The sequence below is a fragment of the Cebidichthys violaceus genome, unplaced genomic scaffold (genome assembly GCF_023349555.1).
Source record: "Cebidichthys violaceus isolate CVI_PGR_0920_01 unplaced genomic scaffold, fCebVio1.0.p SCAF_10, whole genome shotgun sequence".
Classification (NCBI taxonomy): domain Eukaryota; kingdom Metazoa; phylum Chordata; class Actinopteri; order Perciformes; family Stichaeidae; genus Cebidichthys; species Cebidichthys violaceus.
In genome coordinates this window covers 9128639-9152758 of record NW_027176263.1, presented here as the reverse complement: position 1 = coordinate 9152758, position 24120 = coordinate 9128639, and the positions used below count along the sequence as shown (strand labels likewise).

At 41.6% G+C, this 24120-nt stretch overlaps 1 protein-coding gene across 1 annotated transcript; it reads left to right on the top strand.

Annotated features, from left to right (window-relative positions):
- The first annotated feature begins 602 nt into the window (after window positions 1-602).
- Window positions 603-18092, top strand: kcnk12 (potassium channel, subfamily K, member 12). Its single transcript, XM_068724660.1, has 2 exons — window positions 603-942; window positions 15340-18092. The coding sequence occupies exons 1-2, from the start codon at window positions 603-605 to the stop codon at window positions 16230-16232; spliced, it is 1233 nt and encodes a 410-aa protein (XP_068580761.1). The 3' UTR covers window positions 16233-18092.
- Window positions 18093-24120: the final 6028 nt, after the last annotated feature.

Below are 24120 nucleotides of genomic sequence, written 5' to 3'. Positions count from 1 at the left end.
TATGTGCAATGTGCCACTACAGCGTCCACAGGAAAGCTGATGCAGTTCCGCACTTCTCCAGCCCAAGCAAGCCTTGCGATAGATGACTTTATTTGAGAGCGGGCTTTTCCTGCGGAACGCGGATCAATTGTAACTTGCAGAATTTCGAGCGTCATTGTGGTCTTTTTTTCTGAGGAGGAACATTTTGGTGCAGGGGACCCAGAGGATACTACTACTGCTGCTTGCACTTGCACAAACAAGCGTTCAGCGCGTACCGATTGGATTCAAGCTGCAGTCCACTTCACGTCAACTGCATTGCCACAACTGTGGGAGAGAATGTGTCCATCATGACACAATGCGCCGGCAGCTTTTCTCATGAACTCTTTCGTGCTTCTACAGACTTCCATCCACAAGTGGGGCGTTTTTCTGCCTTTCAGCTACAGATAAAACCACTTCCCAACTACAATGGGACAACGTGATGGGCTAAGTGGACGAGATGTTGCCTGCAGAAGTGCAGTGAGAGTGCAAGGCAGTGACTTCCAGAGGACACCTGCGGACGAGTGAATGCCGCCTCCGATGTGGAGCTTGTCGCTGTCCGACGCGCGCGTGGTGCTGAAATTCGGATGATGCCTGGCCAGCGACTGCAAGACTGCCGCTCCCTGCACCTCAACGAGGACAACGGCCGCTTCGCTCTGCTCGCCGTCCTCATCATACTGTACCTGCTGTGCGGCGCTGCGGTCTTCTCGGCCATAGAGAGGCCGTCGGAGCTGCGGGCTCACGGCCGCTGGAACGGGACGCTCCTCAACTTCAGCGAGACCTTCAACATCAGCCTGCAGGACCTCAACTCCTTCCTGCGGGAGTACGAGGCTGCCATCGCCGCCGGGATCCGGGCTGATGCTCTGAGGCCACGATGGGATTTTACAGGGGCTTTTTATTTTGTTGGAACTGTGGTGTCGACTATAGGTGGGTGATTTATGCAGCATTCACTGACCTTTGCGTCCATGTTGTTGGATCCACGGTGTCCTCTACTTGTTGAAAAAAAAAACCCCCATAATACATTATTCCAAGTAAAACCATGTGTAGCCAGGCCCACATCGAGCCTTACAAATAGCACGTGAATGCAGTCAGCTCACACTATTAAGTCAGTAATTATTGGCTCTATTTAGGAGGGAGGCTAAATACTGAACACATTCGGGACCTACTGCCCTGAAAAAGCTACATCAAGACAAATAAGTTGAAGAATGTTTAATATTAATATGGCCTCTGCTTGTTGAATAATCATATCATTACTGACAGTCTGGACATCAAAAGGAGCTGCCATCCCTGCAGGCTGCTATATTTCCACTGGCTTACATACAGAATAACAGATTAACATTTTTTTTTTTCCCAGTCATGTGTTACATTTTTGGCTGTGAGGGACTTTGGCAATGGGGGGCGACATCTGACTCGCCTGCCAGGAATGGCACACTCATCCCTGGCTATAGGACAGCACCCATGGGTGCAGTCTATTTTTTTTTGTTGTTGCCACATTTCCATTCAAACCATCAGGAATGTCAATGAGAAGCCCCGTCTGCTCCCCCTCATTTAACATTTACTCATGCGATAGGTCAGAAAAGAGCAAGTGTCCCTCGCAGGGCACCCCGAGGGCCAGCGGTGTGGTGCACTGCATGCCTGATGGCTCCACCACCTCTGCCCCTTCCTCACTGATGGCTAGAGAGGAGCCACAGCATACAGTGAGTGAGTGAGTGAGCGTGAACGGGTGTACAAGCAAACGGATACACTCCAAGTAGTCATTTGAGCTGACAGCTGCTGTCTATCTCTGACCTTGCCCTCGACACACACAAACACACACATATGTACACTGTGATACCTCCGGCGCCTTCCTATTAATTGAAAACTGTGGCGAGGAGAGCGATAAGGAAAACTGATGGCTGTGCATGGGCGCACGGGGAGAATTGGATCCATACGAGCAGGAAACCTGTCAAAAGTTTATTAACTGTAGACCTGTCATGAGAGCTTTACTGGCTCCAGCACCTCCTGCTCTCAGACACACGGATGCAGAGCTCTCAGGCAGACCGCGCACCCAGTCACAGGAGGGGGCCACAGCAGCTGTGTTTGTGTACATGTCTGTGGCAGGTTGAAATCCTCTTGTGCTCTAGTTGTCATGTCAAGCAAGTTCATATACACTGACTCAGCTCCTTGGGGGGTGGGGGGGGGCAGAGGAGAAAAGGGTGATGTCTTTCTACAGTATTTGTCGTTTTCATATGCTTGCATGGATTTCTGTCTAGATTTCCATCTCACTTTGATCTCCACCGCCTCCCCCCTCCCTCCTGGCTCGTGTGCTACTTTTTCTGCATGCTTGTGAGCCGCTGATATAAAAGGGATTTGGGGGTCTCCCCACACAATTCAGAGTGGCATCCCCCTGTGCACTTTAGACACTCCTCCCAAACACTTCCAACCTCAGTGCTGTGGCAGAGGATTCAAATCAGCAGTGACACTGTGCTGCTGTTGATGTGCCTCCACAATATCACTTTGAGGAACGAAAGTGAAGCCGTGGTCACTTGAGGTGCTTGTTTAGTCCTTGTTGGCTTAAAAGTTGACACAGAAAGTTCTCAGCTGCTTACGAGGTCACAGAATAACTGGCAATCTTTTTAGCCATGGTGGTGGCGTGGCTCTATGGATGGCAATGTTAATCTGTCGGTGGTTAACATTTGAAGTGGCAGTTTAACGTTTGAAATGTTCCAACAACAATTGGACAGAACTTTAATTGTTCAACACTTGACCAAAATACCTGCAAAACGAATGACAATCCCATCAGTCTCGGCTCTTTGTGTTTAATGCTAATTAGCAAATGTTAAGGTGGACAATCAAACACAAACTGCAAACCATGTCTATTACTACTCTTTTGTACGTCATTCCAATGTAAAGTCGATAGGTAACTTTTTTAGCAGTTGCACTTGCCAATCAATTTTCACACGGGTGAGTGGGTACCATCTTTGAGTCCGGTATCCAGTACATCCATGGGTAAACATCAACAGCATTGCATTAGCATTGTTTCTGTGACCGTGTCCACATGTTGACGTGAGCATCTAGATCAAAACGCCGCTGTGTCTAAGTACCGCCTCACAGAGCCGCTAGCGTGGCTGTGGCCTCTCATCTTGTTAAAGCTTTGAAGAGTTTATGTTTGTCTACATCCAACTCTTGGTGTTGTTGTCCTGCCCTACATTTTCAGACGCAGCTTTACTGTTTGCATGCTCAATGAAGAGGGCACAAGAGTCTGCTCCGTAAACAGAATTTCTATTAATAGGAAAGCTATTCATAACCCCCAAGGCTGATTGATAGCTGCCAACTGCCAATTAGGACAGCTCTCTGACGCTGTTTGTGGGCCTGTAGGTCTCATTGTAAGTTGCTACGGTGACATTTTTGAGAAATACTTTTGTCAGCTTTGAAGTGCTCACAGGGATAGTACTTGTCTGTGGATCGAGTGTACTTGGTGATGGCTGTCTGATCTAAGACTTTCAACTTGTTGAGATTGAGTGGGACAGGCCAGTTAGAGCAGTTGGTTGTTCTGCAGTTATAATATTCAGGGTTATATTTATTCCTGGGGATAGACTCTGTCCTGCCTCTCTTTGCCTCTGGCAGCCACTGTGGCTTCCAGCTCCATCACACTCATATCCACCCACTCAGAGAAATCACAAAGGCAGACAAGGCAAATAGGACAGTTGAACAAACAGCACAATGCAGACCCTCATGCAGTTCGTCCTTTAATTGAGGCCTGATTTAACCTCAATTCAGTCCACCACTTGCAAAATGAGGGTACATGTCGGTGGAGTTGAGAGAAGATAAAACTCCTGCTCAACCCTGGCTGTACAGAGCTGTGCTGCAGCAAGATGACAGGGCGCTCTAGCGACGTCTCTTCCCTCACCAACCTCTGATTCCAGATCGATATTTTAATCAAAGTGGCCTCATTAGGCTAATGGCTTCAACTTACACTATAACGTACAGTTTATATTGACACTAAGAGAGGCGTTAAAGCAACTCTATGGTATTTTCTAAGTTGCAGTTTTTGGCGTCACATCAGATCTGGAAAAGATCCTCGAAAGTTTGCTTAAAGCTGCACCTATCAATATTTCTATGTTAACAATGGATCAAATGGCTATGTGTAGTGTGAAAGGAGTCACTCGAAGTAACTATTATCACCTAAATGCGCTTTTCTCCTCAGCTCTACAGCGCGTTGTAGCATCTTTCAGATCATTGTTTTGGTTTTACAGCCCACAGCTTTACTTTGGTTCAGCTTTAAAGGCATCAGTATTACATTTCATAGCCAGTTTCATAAAATGATACAGTATAAACATTATTAACATCATAAACATATAGCTTTTATGGTAGGGCTCTTTGTGCAGGTGTTGTTGAGTACATTTCCTGTGGCTGGATTTGGTTCATTTAGTTCTGTATTAAATGGACCGAATTGGAGGAGTGAGTCTGTTGAACAGTAGCCTAGTTTGATCTTTGACCATAGCAGCAGCATCAGGCTGATATATGTACGGTTTATAACCTCAGATCACAGAGCAAGAGTGTAACTTCCCTTCAAATGGAGCCAAATCTAGGCTAGTAGTGTCAGAGAGAGTACTTTTGAGATTTAAATATCATACACAGCTATAGTCAGCTAACATCTGTAAAAGTGTAAAAGCCTGTGTAAAAGCCAAGAAGCACTGCCAAAGTCCATAACTTTGTGTCAAGAAGATCAAGTTTATGTGCAAAATTTGATTTAATTTTATAGCTCCAACACCAGGCAATTCCATTTACCCCACAGTGAAGGTGCACCATCTGCTGAATTTAGTGAACCTCGATACCATACAGTGTCTCACTAAATGTTCAGCGGAGAGACTACAGAGTCCTTTTAATGAACAATAGATCAGAAGGCCAGAGAAGACATGCGTGTAATTGTTTGTCAGGTTTTGTATTTCCATTGCTACAAAATAATTTTTTAGAATTAGCATCGATTTGCTGTCATATAAAAAGGAATTATTAATGCATTCTGACATTATTTTCAGTTCCTAAAGTGAGTGAGTGTGATAAAGAAATACAACATTTTGTTAACTGAAGAAAATTGCAAGCTTGTTGTGTCATGATCTCGAGAAATTATTTTGATAAATTATAATTGCCCATGTCCTCTCCGTCATTGTGATAGTAAACAATCAGGGCCTAATGGTTTAGTTTAGTGTTATCTTCCTCGTATTCTCATGCCAATTTAAAAAGTGCTGATTTTGCAGCAGAGTCTCACTGAGGAACACTTGTGAGGCCTATTACACGCTTGTATGACCAGGGCCCATGCATCTGGATGAAACTGCAAATCAAATATGTTCGCTACTGCTCCTTGTATTTCTCGAGTCTCCGAGGTTCCAAAACAATATCACCTCAGTCTGGCAGAGCATGCTTTTGGCATTTAAGCAGTTTGAAATGTCACATGACGGACTCCGTGGATTCCTGAAGGCTGGCTGTGTTTTTGCTTTGATGTCGTGCTTCAGTATTTAGATGAGGCACGCGGTGCTGCCTCGCTGGGGAAAAAAAAAAAACATCTGTGTTGTTGCTACTGTTGGTGTATGTTATGAGTGTGCTTACAGGAGGTGGGTGGAAAAGGTTTGAAATCTGTGTAATCAGATTCCTTGATGCACAGTTTGTTTTTGCTGTCTGTGTCTCACTTCAGTACTGTTTCACTGTCCAAGACGTGTGGACTCATCTATCTCAAATCTAACTAATTGTAATGCCCTCACTTATTTGCATCCATTCATTCAATCATTTTGATCTCCTTATACAGTGTGCTACAAAATAGTCTGCTCATATCACACAAGCGATGCATTACATAATGAGAAGAAGATTACGTTACAGTTTATTTTACAGAACCATTTGAAGCTGGTCAGTATGACGCTCTATTCCTTACCTCCCCTCTCTTCTCTTTAGATCTCCAGGCTGCTCTGTGAAATCACAGACTCAGAGGAAATGTCACTGTTAAAAATGGAAAACAGAGGACCTTCAGTCACATGAAAGGCACTGGAGGTCTCTTTGGACTGTGTGCAGTCCGGATGCTCAGCACAAAAATTGTGTCCCCAATGAGGAAGCGGAGCCAAACTGCACCGCTGCTGCATAGACGTTCCTTAAGACTGTGTCTAAATGAATCGTGTTGCTGTGCAATATACCAAATTTCTTTTTAGATCAACGTTGTAGAAAAGGACTATTTGTAAGGCGAAAGGTGTCACTCGTAATGGATTCTGCGTTTCTGCGTCCTTGAATCATTGTTTAGGTTTACGGCCCACAACCATAGAATGTCTTTAAGAAGTGGACATAGTAACCGTATCGTCTTTTATTGGTTTGTGGACTGCTGTTCTGAAGCCTTGAGTTCGGCATTTTGTCCGTCGCCATCTTGGTTTTTGCAACCAGAAGTGACACAAGAGCGGGGAGCTAAACACAACACTGAAAAAGACGTTTTTAGGCAACCAAAAATGTTTCATGAAATTAAACCACACTGTGAAAGAGTTAAAAAATGTAAGACGAAAACACGGAAAACTCCCAGACCGGACAACGGCAGCGACCTGTCAATCACAAGGTAGCCACCCCCTAAAGCATACCCTGCTTTCATTTTACTCTAAATGGGACCATCATTTACTAAATGAACATCATGCTGTATTGAAGAAAACTTAAAAATAATTGAGACCATTAAAAAAATATTATTCTCCAGATAACACACAGCTGCTTGAAATACATTTTATCCCACCATTTCTCCCCCTTTCCGAGTTTCTCGCCTGACTGGGTGCTTCCTGATGTGGAGTGGAAATGTGTGTGTGTGTGTGTGTGTGTATGTGTGTGTGTGTGTGTGTGTGCGTGTGTGTGTGTGTGTGTGTGTGTGTGTGTAGGGCAAACCTGCTGTGAGGGATTGGCTTCAATAAATCCCCATCTTACTTAACTGCTGCTGTACAGGATGGCTGTACACACCTCTGCACTCTGTCACAGCGGGTCATAAATCTGCCCTGACTTGCTAAGGCGCGCATTCGCCTACGTACAGTAACTCACAGACTCAAAACATCATTGCCAAGTGATACCGAGATCATTTCAGAGGACACAGCAGAATTGCTGGGCTTCCTCCTCCAAACTGATTAGCATTTCACTGATTCTGCTCTTTGCACCGGCCAAGGCAAAGAGACACTAAACTCTGTGTGCTCTTTGCACCCTGCAGTCCTCTGTCTTGCTTCCTATCAGAGCTAATTTCAACAGACACTTTAGGTCATATGGTGTTAATATTTTGACTATCATCAGTTTGACCAAATTTGCACTGGCGCTGACGTCAATGCTGACTCACAGCTATGAGAGTTTAAAATTCCCTCATAAGCAGAAAAGTCCCTCTCTTGAAACTTTTGTGTTGGTTGGCAACCTTTGACGCAGTGAAACCCCAGTAAAAAAGTGTCGCCATCTTTGCAGATAGCCTGCATGGCAGATTCCACTTCTGCACCAGCAGAACATTTATCTGCATCTTGGGGTCATGTATATAAATAGTTTTTCAATGTTAATAAGCTAACAGCAAGTTGCCGAACAGCGTGATTTGGCAGCCGTCCATCCGTCTCGTTGTGTGGAGGAGGGGCTACTTGTGCGAGAGCAGAGAGACACAGGAGGACATGCTGCACTATTGTATCTTTCAACTGCTTACGCGCAAGCAGCATGCTGAAATAGTATTCATTGGTTATTCATTGGTTAGTATTCATTGGTTACAAAAAGTTACATTTCAGATTTGAGATGAATCAACATCCTCTCACGCCTGCTGATAAAATCACGTTCCTTTCAGTCAAAAGAGAGAAAACACAATAACAGCGTGACTCGTGAGTGACTTTTGAGCATGCCCTTGAATCATTAAGATGATTGGTCATCATTATCGGATTACAAGACGACGTCATCCGTGGAGCTTGAGATCATGGGCCGCATACTAGTGGGAGTCACGGCCATTGCGTATTACACATCTGCCTCTGAGAGAAACGAAAATTCAAACAGTAGAGCTTTTCTAAAATTGGACTACATGCAGTTTCAGTCATGTTGGAATTTTCACACAATCTGTTTGGATTAGAGGAAACAGCACTCTTGATCCCTTCCTTTATTTCAGCAAAACCGTGTGAGATTGTCAGTGAACACACACACACTGGCCACTGTGAAGCTCAGCTGCCAGCACACAAATTTAAATCATTCAAGAAACAGACCTACTTTTCTAACACTCAGCCTCTTGCCACTTGGACAATTATGAAGTAATGGTTATCCCAGGAAAACACCAGGATCACACGGAGCCGAAAGCGTTGAAATGCGTATATTTTGTCGTCGTGCCAGCATCCACAAACAATTCAGCTACCTCCAGGCTGGCAGCCTCTGGCAGAGTCTCAAACTCATAGTAGGCACATTCAGTTAATATAATGTAAAACATAATTCAATTGTGAGCAACAGAGCATTGCCTCTTAATTTCTCTGAGGCAGCTTGCTGTGATTCTGTCTATGTGTTATCCAGGATCATTATTGTAGCTGTCACTACTTAGCAGTCTGGAATCGGGTTTTTGCTTGGCCTTAAATTTCAGGGACTTGTGCTTTTACATCATCAGTAATGAAAAGCCATAAAATTGAATATCTGCTGAGCCTCAAGCATTCATTTCCTGCTGGCATCTGATTTGACTGTTTTCATGTGATGAAACATATGATCTCAAGACATACATTTAATGTAGCGTTACCATGATACTGTATGAGCGCCAAATCTGTATTATCTATGATGGTGAACATGGCTTATGACACTGATCTGAGGGTGATAGTGTTTCAAAAGCTCCACCTGGACAGGTGTGTTTACTTTTTGGAATAATACAAGAGGGCTTTATGTAGCTAAGCTTTTACTCAAACATTGACTCTGCATACAGAGCAAGACACTAGGAAACACAAGGGCATTCAACCTTTAGATCATTCATGGAGAAGCTATTAATCTGACGAGAGAACGACTCCTCAGTCACATGAAAGGACAAAATCTGTTACCATTTGGTGATGGATGACGAAACCACGTGAATCTTTTCTTTTTAATTTTACTTATTGAAGCCCTGACTCTTGTAAACTGCACAATAGTGGACCCCATGCATGTCTGAGTCTTTCCAGTTCATTTAAAACCCTGCAAAGATGAAAAACAGATCGAAAAATGAAGAGGAAAATAATAAATGTTGGCGCAGATCCAAAGACAATGCAGCATATTTTTTTGACAATAAATCAATACAGACAGCGGCAGAGCTATCAATCCTCCCGGCTCTCTTTGCCAGTGAATTAAGAACTGAGATACAATTTAAACCACTAGACTCGATTCAGTTACGGAGGAGCCAAACGAATCACAAATTCTGAAAAAATAGATATTATAAGTTGTGCTTTGCTGCACAGGTTTGTGTTGCTCTGTAGATGTTACCTTGTTACTTCTAACAGTGCACGCCTGAGCTCTCTCTCGCAATTTATATCTGTTCCGACTTTGCTTTAACAACTTTAACATGTCACCTCGGTCCATTATTTCGAATTATTGCACAGTGATGTGTAACACAATTAACACAAAACACTCATTATCAATGCTTTGACACGCAGAACAGATAAACCATTAACATACCGCTTATACTATTTGTGGCTGAGCCGGGTGTGAAATTCAAAGCCACATTGTTTTGCTTCTGGGCCACATAGATATATTGTTGCATGTGCAGGCTTTAGGTGTTTTATTAATATTTCTTTGGCCTTTGTTTACATTATGCATGCAGTGTGCAGATACAACAATATAGCTGCATATCAATGATGTGTGTGACCTATTCTATCATCTGCTTTGTGTAAAACTGGCAGAATAGTGTGAGCGTTCCTATTATTATCCAGTCTGCCAGTAATCCTGGCAGCTTCTCAGCAAATGTTGTTGTGATGATGTCTTAGGTCTGGACATGTTGCTGCTTCCTCAGCCCTCTGTCCTCTCTGCGGATCCCCGCCGCGCCACCCCATGACAAATAATTTCCTGCTCGTCACAGAAACACAGTCATCAAAGGGACGTGGCGATTTCTGCTGCCGCTCCTATCAGGCCAATTTAAGTGTATTCCCACTAGTGGGATGCAGTTAGTTTGACTTGGAGCTTGCATTTAAGCATTCATAATTGGGGACATGGGGAGGCCGAGATTTGAGCTTTGGTTTGCAAAGGAGTCACTTAATGAATCTTTGGGTCCAATTTCAGGCCCTCTGGGAGTTGTGTGGGGGGATGTTGTTGTCCTGAAGGACACACAGGGACCTTCAGATTCAATACTGTTCAGAGAGACAGGTGAACGTACTGCCCATGTCCTTCTTTCAGAAACGGGAACATGACTGAATGCTTTGAGCTGCCCTTTATTCTCATGTGGGCATCCATTTAGAGATTTGGCCCTCCTGTATATTTCTCATATATTGTGTTCTTTTAGATCAGTTCTGAAGGTCCTTATTTCCCCTCAATTATCAGATGAATTCACTCACATTATGAGCAGACTTCTCCAACATGACGGAAATGTGCTCTGCTTTATGATAGTTGGCCTTGTGGGGCCATTTTCAAGGAAAGTGAATCAATATGTCTTTTTTGGGATACTTTGTTTTGCAAAAGGGTCAATTTGGCTTTTCCACCAGCTCCAAGGTGAGCTCTTTGTAAACAGCAATGACTCTACTACACAAACCAAGTATTAAATAGATTTATTCATCTTTTTTTTTTAAATAGACAAATAATGTATTCAATTTGTCTGATAAATTGATCAAAAAATCCCGTGCAAAGGTCCCACTAAACTGCATTGTCTGTTTAGCCAAAGCCTGATGTCGCTTATTCCTGTGTGCCATCAAGCTCCAATGTTGTCCAAAATCTATTAAAGGAGCCTACTACGACATTCAGAACATTAATATAGCAGTGAACAACTATTTGCTGTAAGATGTGGTGGAGTGAAGGCGCCCTGAGCAGAGAATGAAGTCACACTCCCTCTGTGAGCGTTGTTACCCGAGCTTCTCTGTTCTTTGTTTTGGTAGCTCTGTTAGCTCCGTCAGCATTGTTGCCATTGTTAGCACCATTAGCACCATTAACACTGCTAGCCACCACCATTTCAGCTCAGCCACCTCCACTTAAGCTTGTGACGATAGAGGTGAGAGCCGTGTGAAGACAATCCCGGCTCAGACTATGAATAACGTTGATGGCACCTTAAAAAAAAAACACATCAATGATTCGTTACTAGGAACATGGGCACTGTAGTTTATTTTCAATCAATCCAACACTAACACACACTTAAGGTAATTAGTTAGCTTGTTTAAAAGCTTAAATTACTGTTTTTATTTGTAACCGATTCGTTTTGGCCACTCGGCGATAGCAGAAACAAACTGTGAACAGAACACTGACATATTATGACTTTTTTAGTTGCTATAGGACATAGAGCATAATTTTGATTTAATTGGAATTATGTCTCTGGCCACCTGGGGAACGCAAGTCCAATATTCACTCTCTTTTTGCTCTGTATTTGGTCTCCACCTACTCTCAAGGGAAGTTTCTCATGTCAAGAGAAAAACATAGATTACTTACTTTCCACGTATTAAAATGGCTTAGAATCTGTCAGTATGGTTCTGTTGTATGTTAGTATGCTTTTTGTGAAAGAAATTCTAGTGCCTCCTTGTTTTCACTGCTATAAAATAGTACAATTCAATATATCTTGCCAATGGAAAATGTCCCTATGCCAGCCGAGGAGAGTTTGAACAGTGCACTTTATAGGATTAGATATAATAGCTGCATTAGTTCCTTTGTGCTTTAGATAATGACTTACCTACTGAGAGTTGAAGATCTTAACAGGTGTCCTTATCTCAGAGCGGCTCTTTGGTGTAAAATCTGATGATTGATTACTGTTTAGAGGCGAGTGGTCTACTGAGTGTAGCAAATCAAATGCAGAGTCCATCAATACTTCTATTAGCAACACTCTCAGTAATTTGTGCTTTGTTTGTTTGCTGACTTTACTACACAACTTAATGGGCCATAGTAATTTGCCATTGGACTGTAATCGTGTCAACCCTGTGATTACTGCTGAATACATGTGATTTAAACTTGACCGCTGGAGATAAAAGCTCACCTTAACCTTTCAATCTCTGCAGGTCAGTAACAATCTATATTCATCTCCCCCACATTTCATCTTCCCACAGTCTGATAACCATTGGAGTATTTTCTTCTTCTTCTTCTCTTAAAACTGTCAGGTGGTAATTAATGGATACTAATGCCCCTATTTCCATCACGTTCCTTCTGGTTGACGCTCTAGTGTGTGATTATGTGTCCAAGCATCATTAGCCATTCGAGCATAACATCATTTTATGTAGAGTTGAACATACTGTATTTAATGTTAATGATTAAATAGTCTCCCAGGGCTCTGATTTAATTGGATTAGCACACATATGATTTCCTGCATTATCAAGTTCTGCTGAATTAAATGACTCATCTTGGCTCGGACACAGTGGAAAGTTTAAACTGAGGTCAGCAGCAGGCTCATTGGTCTGAATTGGAGACTTCCTAACAATTAGGAGTTTTAAATTCTCACGTCTTTGTGTGTAAAGTCACACACTGTTTGGTTTCAGCTTGCCTGCCCTTTGCTTTCTATTATTGTTCTGTCCCTAATGCATGTTGACACAGTAGTCTGGAGTAATGGTTCTGAAATGCTATACCGAATCAATGCCTGGTGCCTTTTCCTCTCTTAGGTAATTTACTTGGTAATGAGAGACGCTGCGGAAGACTGTCTCTGTGCGCGTTCTGTAGATGTAATCTGTTTTCCCTATTATTCAGTTGGGTTAAAAAGACTTGGTCTGCTAATTAATTAACCATAAAACACAGAAATAGGATTTCACTGAAGGGCTTAATTTGGGTAATCAAATCACCTTTCTGTCACCCAACTGTCCCTCATTGTCTGTTCCTGAACTTTGTCTATCTTTGACAAAACCAGGTAATTCATGGTGTACCGTATGAAGCCTACACACGTATATCGCTGTGTGTAAGGCCATAAGGTGTGTATACATGTGTGGATATGTGGGGGTGATATTCCCTCTTCTCTCTATAAAACAATCCGTATCAATCAGTGTTGATCTAAATGACCTGGTGTGTCAACAGGAAGCTCACAGGAGAGTGGTTTTCAGGGCGAGAGATAAGGTCAAAAAAGCCATTTTGGGTGTCATAAAGGAAGTATTGTCTAGATATTGATGTCATTTATTACCTGACATGGATGGTTATAGACGGGTTGGTGAAAAAAGGTGGGGAAAGCGCTGCCCTAATGCTCTGAAATGGAGGATAGCCATGATGGAACAATCAATTAACCTTGGCCTGGAAGTGAACTGGTTGATATTTCAACACGATTTGATTTGTTGACAAATACACCATCTGCTGTTCTGTGGATAAGGGGAACTGTGTGTGTGCGTTCAAGGGTGTGTGCTTGCATTGGCCCTGGGATACAAGTATGAGTGCTTGTGTGTGTGTGTGTGTGTGTGTGTGTGTGTGTGTGTGTGTGTGTGTGTGTGTGTCTGTGTGTTCGTGTTTTACCATTCTTCTGGGGACATTACAGATTACATTACATTACAGTCATTTTAGCAGATGCTTTTATCCAAAGCGACTTACAATCCAGTATCTATCTACACACCATAGACGCAGCTACGGGAGCAGTTTTGGGGTTAAGTGTCTTGCTCAAGGACACATTGACATGAGACTAGCAGAGCAGGAGCTCTGAAAGGCTGCTAAGTGGAGAGCGGCGCTGCTCTCCATTTAGCCACGGTCACCCCCGGGGACATACAGCTAATGTAAATCATTTTAGGATGAAGGATGAGGTCAGGGTAAGGTTAAGTTTAAGGTTAAGGTTAAGATTAAGATTAAGGTTAGGGTATGGGTATGAGTATGGGTAAGGGATACGATTAGGCTGGTAGCCGCCATAAGTACTCTGAAATTGAATGTAAGTCAATGTAATGTCCTCAAAAATCATAAAAACACGACTGTGTGTGCACAAATAACCAGTTATTGTGCTGACGGAATTTACAGCACAATTTGATCTTGAAGAGGAAACAATTCTGTGCTCAAATACCAAGACATTCATCAGCTAATGTTAATGTCAGAGCTTCATCGTAGCTGCAAAGTCAGAGCTGCACCTGTGACGCTCGTCGAGATTGAGAAGTGCTCCTTCAACGTGAGGCAGAATCCATAAACAGCCTCTCCTCTCGTAACCCCTTCCTCAGTTTGAACACTCAGTCTAATTGACTAAGAAATCAGAAGATAGCAGGAAGCCAAACCACACAGCAGAGAGAGAAAATATTCAGAAGGCTTACCTAAGCTTATTCCTGGCATTCCCCTCCCCTCAATGTCCTTGTTTTTTTAATTTCTTGAATAAATGATGATAACATTAGACACAGTTGAATCTATTCGTTCATCAAAAGATGTTTGTTTTTTTGGCAAATGCTATTTGCACCCAGGCAGAATAGCCAATTCTTTGGGGGGGCTTTTTACACCAGGGTGTATATAGCATGGCAGAAAAAGGCACCCAGGAGTCAACAATGCTATTTGCACACTGATACTGTAACTGAAAACTGAAAATCCTAATAATAATAAAAAAAGAAAGTCAATTAAGTGTGCAAGTAGGCTTCTCACAAGTTTCAAACCCCACTTTCCTGGGTGAAAGTTATCCTCCACAACCTTTTCCCTAAACATACATCCTCACTCTTTATACTACTATATACTACTTTATAATATTACTTTTACTACTACTCCTAAATCTTCTCTCTGGCAGAAAGCCTTTAGGCTAGATATTGCTAAATTAAATAGCATATTCAACTTGGCTGGCTGTAAATAACAAATAGCTACCATGTGACGATTTTTTTATATTGGTTTACTGTTGATAATTGGTTAGTAATGCTGATTTCACATTTGTGTTAATTCTGATATGTTCCCTTATTATCTCTCCACTTCACAACATGCGACTTAATTTGCAATGCAAAACATAGTTGTATTTTTAATTATCCCAAAGTCACTTTTTTATCGTCTTCTCTGTGCATCAGAAGGACTTAACATAGTCTCATCCTCCAGAGAAAGCTTACAGTCTTGTATCAGCATCATAACAAATCATTATGCAGTATTTTCTGCACAATACTTGTGCACTCAATCCCCTCAACATTTAGATCTGAGGTTGTTTTACTTTCAGGCATTGCTTCACTTGTTTCAGAATCAGAGATATAACTTATTTTGCAGAATCTGAAGTCATCTTGTAGGTGAATATGTGGCCTCGGTTAGGGGACTAAGCGTTCTGATATCTCTCTTCTGTCTCTGCAGGTTTTGGGATGACAACGCCTGTGACAGTGGCAGGCAAGGTGTTCCTGATCTTTTATGGGCTTTTGGGCTGTGCTGCCACCATCCTCTTCTTTAACCTCTTCCTGGAGCGCATCATCACACTGCTGGCTGTGGTGATGAAGGCCGTGAGGGAGCGGCGAATCAGGAACAGTGGTATACTCCCGCCAGGCATCCGCCATGACTTCTCAGCCTACTCCCTCCCCGGCTGGAAGCCCTCCGTGTACCACGTGATGCTGATTCTCGGCCTGTCAGCCATCACCATCTCCTGCTGTGCGTCAGCCATGTACACCCCCGTGGAGGGTTGGGCTTACTTAGACTCACTCTACTTCTGCTTTGTCACCTTCAGCACCATCGGATTTGGGGATTTTGTCAGCAGCCAGGGCGCGGCTTACGAATATCAAAGCCTCTACAGGGTGGCCAACTTCCTCTTCATGCTAATGGGAGTGTGTTGCATCTACTCGCTCTTCAATGTCATCTCTATTGTCATCAAGCAGGTGCTCAACTGGATTCTGGAGAAAATGAGCTGCTTGTTTTGCCAGCGCTGCAATAAGGCCAACGTCCTCCTGGGCAGACGCAATGCCATCCGGCCGGGCTCTAAGGGTCGCCAGGGTCGACTCGGCCAGCCATCCGACTCAGATGGACCATGTGATAGTGATACTGAGGGACGCAGACTATCAGGGGAGATGATCTCTATGAAAGACTTGGCAGCCTCTAACAAGGTGTCGCTGGCCATCATGCAGAAGCAGCTGTCTGAGTCGGCCAACGGGTATCCCAGGACAGTCTGTGGCAGCTCACGCCATAATGGTTTCTCTGGGGGGGTTGGCGCACTCGGTATCATGAACAACAGGCTGGCAGAGACGAGCAACTCCAGGTAGAGGACACAGTGAGACAGGAAGTGCGGATCTCTTGATTCTCATACTGCGAAACAAACGCTGAGGTTGATGGCCATGGAAAATATACAAGGCTTCTGAGATGGATTGGCAATGTAACTTGTTATGCATGACACACGTGATTTTTTTTTGGATACTTTTGGTTGGAATTACAAGGCTGTGGTGTTAATAACGGTAATGATAGCAATGGCTTCAGTGATGATTTGATGATGATGGTATGAAGAGAGAACCACAAAGTCAACAAAAAAACATCCGGAAGCTTGGGGACCCATTGCATTAACCTCAATCCAAACCCAGAACAAATCACTGAAATGTCAGTTATTCTGCAGAGGTCTGTTATATATGCTCAATATATCAGACTTATACGACTGAAATGTGCAGTAAAAGAGCCAAGGGAGGCATACAATACAATCTTCATTGTTTTGAGCCCGTTTATTTGAATGTACATATTGAATGCTGATACAAACAAGTGTATTCACTGAATGACATGGCACATACCGATCTATGCATTATACGTCTCATGCATTTTTTTGCACCATTTCTAGACCTTCCATTGATTGTGCAAACCCCATTTTTTTCTTGACACGAGTCAAGTTTTACCCTCAGGTGATTGATTTCATTTCTGGGGGCGGTAGAGATTCGCTAAGCATGGCTGTGATGTAGCTGATTTAGGCAGGGCAGTAGTGAGAGGTGGTTCTACAGTGTGCCACACTAATGGGCTACAAAGAGTCATTTCCTATTGCTCAAGATGGAGAAGAGAGCAGAGTTGAAAAATGAAAATCCATTTCTCGTGAGAGAGAAACTGGCCTTCTTATCAGCCCAGAAAATGCTTCTGCGGCCAAAGACTTTGACTTGAAGGGTAAAAGAAGGCACCACCCAACTCCCACTCTCCCTTCTTTTTCAAACATACAGCTGTCTGCAAGGAAAACAAATGATAACGGCTTGCAATGTGTTAATTACTCTTTGAATGCAGAATGTAGACTTATGTATTTGTAAAAACTAAATAAATGAGGAGTAAGTTTATGTTTGTTTGAAGTGAAATATAAGGGAGAGGAGGGGAGGTGGAGAAGGAGGCAAATGATGGATGGTTTTATCCAGAAGGTACATGATGTTAAAGGATACAGATTGAAAGTAGCCGGGTCAATCTCAGATGCTGGAGTTGAAAACAAAACCCCGAAGGATTCTGTTGTGCATCGATTTGTTTTTTGTGGGGATTTTCTGTTTTCATTAAGGGAGACTTCTTTGCAGACATGGTTCTCTCTGTGAAACAAAGCATGATCCAAAAGCCTGCACAAGTTGATTTTCCTTGGTTTTGGTGTAAATGTGTAGCCAAAGTTTGGATAGACGGTGTTTCTGAAAGATGCAGTGCTACCAAGCCATGCGATCAATGTCCTAGTTGCCGGTAACTATCTCTTCCAGGGCATCTATGATTTAAAGCCGTGGGATGTGTGTTGGATTTCCGTCAACAGCGAGACAGAGGAGGAGTCGGTGATAGTTAACCTGTCCAGGAGACGGCCATGAAGGAAGAGAACTAGATAGAGAGGCCTAGAGGTAGAGAAAGTGGTGTCAAATTCATGGCCAATCAAAATAAAAAGGTCTATCTCAGCCAAGGGCTCAACTTTTCTTGGCGTCCATCTTCAACATCTAAAATCCTGGCCGCTCACCTCTTTTTCTCTGTCATCTCTGCATTCACTTCACACACACTGCACCAGAACCCTCCTGCCTCCTATTTCCCGCAGATCTCGGCTCTCTCCTCACGCTCATCACCCTTACACTGTGAATACGATGAGACATGCCATAAATGTAGATATATACAGTATAAATATAGTATTGGAATGTCTTAAAAAGCGCTTTTACAATATGGCGTGAATTGGATCTGAATCTTTTCTTTGTTGATTCTCATCCTGTTCGTGCATAGATCTGAATAATTTCCTTTACTCCCCAGTCTCACCAAGAGGAATAGAGAAAATGACTCAGGTAGTTAAATCTTCAGGCTTGTCTTAGTTTGTCCTGCATGCCATTATGGTAAAGCCATACAAGATAGCTGTATATAAAACAGAGGACTCTTTAAAGTCTATTTTTCTACATATAGCTTGTACATGTGGACGATTGAATAAGTCATTGTCTCATATTACACAGTCAGTCAGTAGATTAATAAGATGCACCATACAGAACTTAACTACCCTCTCAAAACGTGGATACTAGGGTTAAATGTGAACACTGGTTTTCCAAGTGTCAAAGAGTAGATTGCTGTTTTGTAAAATACACATACCTGTATTCTTTCTTGCGGAAAGCTGGATGGGAAGATTGATGCCACTCTCACAACTGCAAGATGAATATGAAGCTGGAGCTGGTTAACTTAGCTTTCAGTGGCGCTAGCTAGTTGTAAAAACCCTCAAATACTTTTACTCTGTGGGGTTTGTACAGATTGAACAAACGAGATAAAACAAGTTATTTATTGAGCTTTAGATGTGCTGGAATTCTGTTACCTTTGAGCAGGCCCAGGCTAGCTGTTTAGTCTTTATGCTAAGCAAAACTAACTTGGCTAATCTTCCTTGAACAGGACCAGTAACTTCCTGGAGTCTCCGCTGTTCACCTTGCAACTGATGCCGGCCAAGAAACAGTCTGCCACATTACCCCCTAAAAACGTGAAGTTGTAAAATGTTAATTGGAAAGCTTTAGAGCCAACCTGCTGTTTCCCCCCTATTACAGTCTTTATTTTATGCTAACCTAACTAGCTGCTGGCTCTAGCTTATCTATCGGCACGTCTAAAGCTCACTAATCAACAAATTATATCTCGTTTGTTAAATCCAAGCGGTAAAATAAATAGTTTTATGACTTGCTAGCGCTCCACCTGTTTATGCAAAGCTAAGAAAAACAGCTTCTGTTTGTATCTTCATATTTACCACATAGATGGGAGAGTGATAACGCTCAGCAAGAAATAGGCTTTACGATTCTACGGTTAAGCTTGCAGTGTCGGGGGGGTATTTGCCATACTATTAGCAGTCTCATTGCAGGCATTGAAAAGTGGCAAAGCCCAGGACATTTCAGCATTAGTATGGGCATGCTGTAGCAAATGACATACTACAGTGTGAATTCAATGATGTCTCCATTGCTTCAATATATCTGGGGAAACGTTTTGCTGCCATAATGCTGTATGTGAACCTTAATTTTCCTTCTGAGGCTTGAGGTTACAATGGAAGAGGTTCCAGGATTGCTGACTGATTATTAAAAGCCCCTGTAGCCGTCGGGGTCTAGCTGGCTGCATTGTATCCTTAACCTTATCCTTAACAAGGAGCATGTGTGTATGTATGCATTTGTGTGTTCAAACCGGTGTGTGTAAAGGACTGAAATTGAGAATTAAAGGACGGTGATATTTTATCTTAAATGCTTCCTTAAACATAAGTCCCCCAGAAGGTATTTGATAGATTTCAATATAATATCCATTAAAATGTATTTTCCTTAAGACTGAAAGAGGTCAAGCTTTTAAGAAACTGAATATTATAATATTTAGAGTAATGTTTGCTCACCTAAAACGCATGTGTGGCTTGAAATCAATTGCCATACTTTAGTCCTTGCATATTACAAAAAGGTTCCTTATTTAAAAGATTTTAGTGTGTAAAGTTTGTGTGTTATACATTACAATCCTTTTGCATTTTGCAAAATTGATCTCCATTGATTGCAATGGTTTTAACTGTCCCGCTGTCCTCTGTATCTTCTGTAAGAGGAGACAGGTGGTCTTAGGATTTGCTGTATGTTTGTACTTGTTATCAGCAGAAATGCCACTCAAATGTCATACCAATGACTTTTCTTGTAGTGTAATTAATTTGTGTGATGTTCAAAATTAGATTGAAATAATGCAACATTTTCAAGCCCACACTATTAGTACATAATATGGGTGAACATAGCAGACTTGGATCACAGCGCTGCATGATTCTCAGTTAAGTTGTTTTTGTTAATTTAATCTTGAATTGTTCAAATCAACGCCACCAGTGTTTATTCCAGTCAACACATAATGTAATGTATTCACACTGGAAAATCTGTCCTGTAGTCAAGCACACTGTGACTGTCAAATAGCCCCATTAAAATATCATGCTCCATAACCACTACAAGGCCCATAATAAAACTTATTTTATTTAAATAAGCAGAGACTGGAGATGTTGTTAGTGTTAATCTTGGAGGCTGTCGATGGTGCTAATGGCATTATTTCTTTGTGATCACAGTACGATACATAACACTCCGGTTTCATCTGAAGAAGATTGCATGATTGCTTTTGTATTTTAAGACTGTTAAAGCTGCTAGTTTCAGGAACAAAATGTATTTTCACTCATTTTGCTGGAGCACAAGCGGTGAACAGCTGAGTGGTTTGGTAACAGAATGATGTATTACTTCTCTGCTTGGCTGCTTCTGATCTTTAGCAAGAGTCACATTGTTGGCTTTGATCTGGAGCTTGGTTTCCAAATCTGCAGGATGTGTGCCTGATGTTTGTTTTATTATGAAGACTGTTGGAGACACAAACTAATTCAGATCTCAATTTAGAAGTTACTTCAGGTGACTGTGATCCACAGTTATGTTGACCTTTGGTTCTATCAACATCACCATAATTATACACCTTGCTGTGTGTCTCAATTTGCTTGCATTGTGGTGTAACATGCAGTTAATGTATGCAAATTCATTCTGTTTGCAAGTTGCACATTTATACAAATGATTGTACTTTTATATTTATGTAATTAAAAGTAAAACCTATATGAAACAAGAAGGGTTCCATTAAACACTGATATTTACTGATATTTCTTTCATTTTCTTAATTGTTATTCTCATAAATGACTCATAATTGAAATGTTTGCGGGTGTCCCCTTTTGTGAGGATTTAAGAAAGAAGATATGACGTGTTAATTAGTGAGCTTTAGAGGGGCTGGTAATTTATTACCTCCAGACAGAGCTAAAATACCCCTATTTCGTAGCTAATTGGCTGCTTGCTGTAGCTTCACATTTAGCATACAGACCGAGTGGTCTCAATCTTCTCAACTAACTCTCGCCAAAAACAAGCAAATAAGTGTAGATCCCAAAACATTGAAATGTTTGATTAATGACTCACCAGTCAGAGAGATATTTTCCACAACCTGGCAACCCCAAACTTGTTCTGTTTGATGGTTGTTAACAAATCTATAATGCTACAGTGAATTATTTATTAAACATAAATCCAACTTGTAAGCCCTTTATAAAAGGTAACTTCTTAGAAAGTGGTACCAAAATTGGCAAACACATTGTTTCAATCGATCAATCCATTTTATTTAAGGTGCAGTTAATGTGAAAATTCACAACTAAATTTCAAGCAATGCTGCAAAACTACAAAAAGTCTGTTAAGCTCCAAAACTGTCATTAACAGAAAAGCAGCCAACGCCCCGTTTGGCTTTTTACAGACCTGCTGTGTCTCGTCATCGCATTTCTGAATGAAGAAATACGATTTGATATATGTTCATAATTAAAAGTGGTCCTCAGTATGTATGACAAATTGTATCATGTATTTCCACCAGATTATTCCACCAGAACACATACAGCCTTCTGACAGGACCTTGAAACAGCGTGGCTCTTCAGTAATGGGTCAATCAGGATGTTAGTCATAAAGCTGGACCTGTAATTGCATTCATTATTGAGATGAGTCTGATCCCAGAAAATTTTGCTGAAAAACAACATATATTATCTCACTGCGCAGGGGTTATGGGAGTCTGTGTGGAGGAAATGTGCCACAAAGTCTTTGCTCATCAGTAATTCTCTGTTAAGCAAGAAGCCGGCTTATTAGGGACATTGAACAGCCCAATATTGTTGCTGGGGGAATTAACACCCACCTGAATGTGTGTCCTCTCCTTCTGCTGGACTACATTTGATCACCAGAGCTTTAGTTTTGCTGGAATATCTTGGGCTTAACTGGGTTTGTACAAAATAAATGGAACTGCCTCTGTTTCCCACATAAAATTAAAAAAAAACAAGTCCATATTTACTGCAACGCTTAGACACATAAAAGAGTTCCCCGATTTAGTCATTTATAAGGGGATTTTTTAAATATATTTTCTTTGTTTCCCCTTGCTAGGCATTTTAAAATAAACCTCTCTGTTACACCGGTACAGTGTGAAAAGCGTGCTTGTCCCACATGGAGACAGGACTGCAGTTCAACCTCAAGCAGCAGGCTGAAGCGTTTCCTCTGGGTCAGAGACATGTGACTCCATTTTTCCACTGCAGCAGAAACCTCTAATTGTTGTCAGGGACTGTTCTCACTCTTTTTGCATCTCCTCCCTTTTTTCACTTAGTCTTCACTTAACTAAATATAAACACTCCTTTTGCAACTGCAATCAGATACATTTATTTCTGGAAACTGCGGGAGATAGATAGACATAGAGAACAATTTAACTCCACCAAATCCCAACAGACACATGTTGAAATGTCATTTATCTTCATTTTAAGATTGTCACAAGTGATTTGGTTAGCAAGCAGTTGAGAATATGCTCCTCTTGAAACCGTGTCAAATTGAATACATTGTTCAATCAGTCTTGAGAGTGTGCATGAATACAGTCAGAGTGAGATCTGTGGAAAAGGGTCGTTTAAGATTTGAGAGTCATCCCGACTTTTTTGACTTTTTGGGGAAAAAAAGGATTGGCCGAGAGAAAATATACTGTAATTGGAGTTATTGACGTGAATACTACCGTAAAGGATAAGTCTGACATTCAATATTTTCTTTATTGTTATAAAATCCCTCGTCTGTGTAGCCTGACATTTGAACAAAAGGGTAAATAATATTACATAACATAGCTTATGTAATACATAGCTTATTCCTCTGTGATTGATCTCTATTGTTTTCCAAACACAAAAAAAAACACATCAGTGCAACTCTGTTGCTCTGGCTAACCTGTTCCTCCATTACGATGAACCTGGGCACTGTCGTCAATCCCACATATCCTGCTGCGGTAAACAGTAAACACTCGCACACCACATCCCCAGCTGAAAATAGTCCTGAACAAAAATACAATTTCCTCCTGTTCGAGTATCTTTGCTGACACATACAGTGCACAGCTGTTTTAACAAATTATTTAGCCTTTATTTTCAAATGAATGAACTATATAACTGTATCAACTAAAAATGATTGTAATCTTTTCATTAATCAGTAAGAACAAATGGGCCTAGTTGGGTCTTACAGCTACAGACGGGGTAGAAAAGTCAGAAGACCAATAGCAGGGGCTTTGTTGACAATAACAAATGATCACCAGCCTTGCCCTTTAATAATCAGAAATATGGCAGCAAATAATTTAGGGCTTTTTTCATTAGTTGGTGCTCAACTTAAGTCATTAAAATCATTTCTCAGAATTTAGATCTAGATTCAGATGTTAGGAGATACAAATAAATCAGATGTTCTCAAAATTAATGAGTTAAAATAAAACATGGAGCTGAGCGGAGACATACTGATGTCCAAAAATATATAATGTTGTCTGAAATGACTCTTTATATAGTGATTGACTGTTTGAATAACTGAATGATAAACAAAGGACTCTTGAAACATTTATATCAGAGAATTGACCTGTAAGTTTATAAATTTAGACATTTGAATAACCACTGGCAGTTAATTGCTTTACTAGCCTTCAATATCCTCCAGGCTCTTAACTCATTCATGTCTTAACCTGGAGACATAATACGTTTAGTCGCATTCAGAATCACTTTCAACCCAGCAACCTCTTCTCATATATGCCTTTCATGTCGAGTGGCCGCTGTTCCATCAATCTATTCAGAATGCACATAGGGACATCTGCTGAAATAGCCTGCAGCGCTCTAATAGTATCTGAAGAGACCATGAGTGTATTTGAATTAAAGGCAGAGTGTGAGAT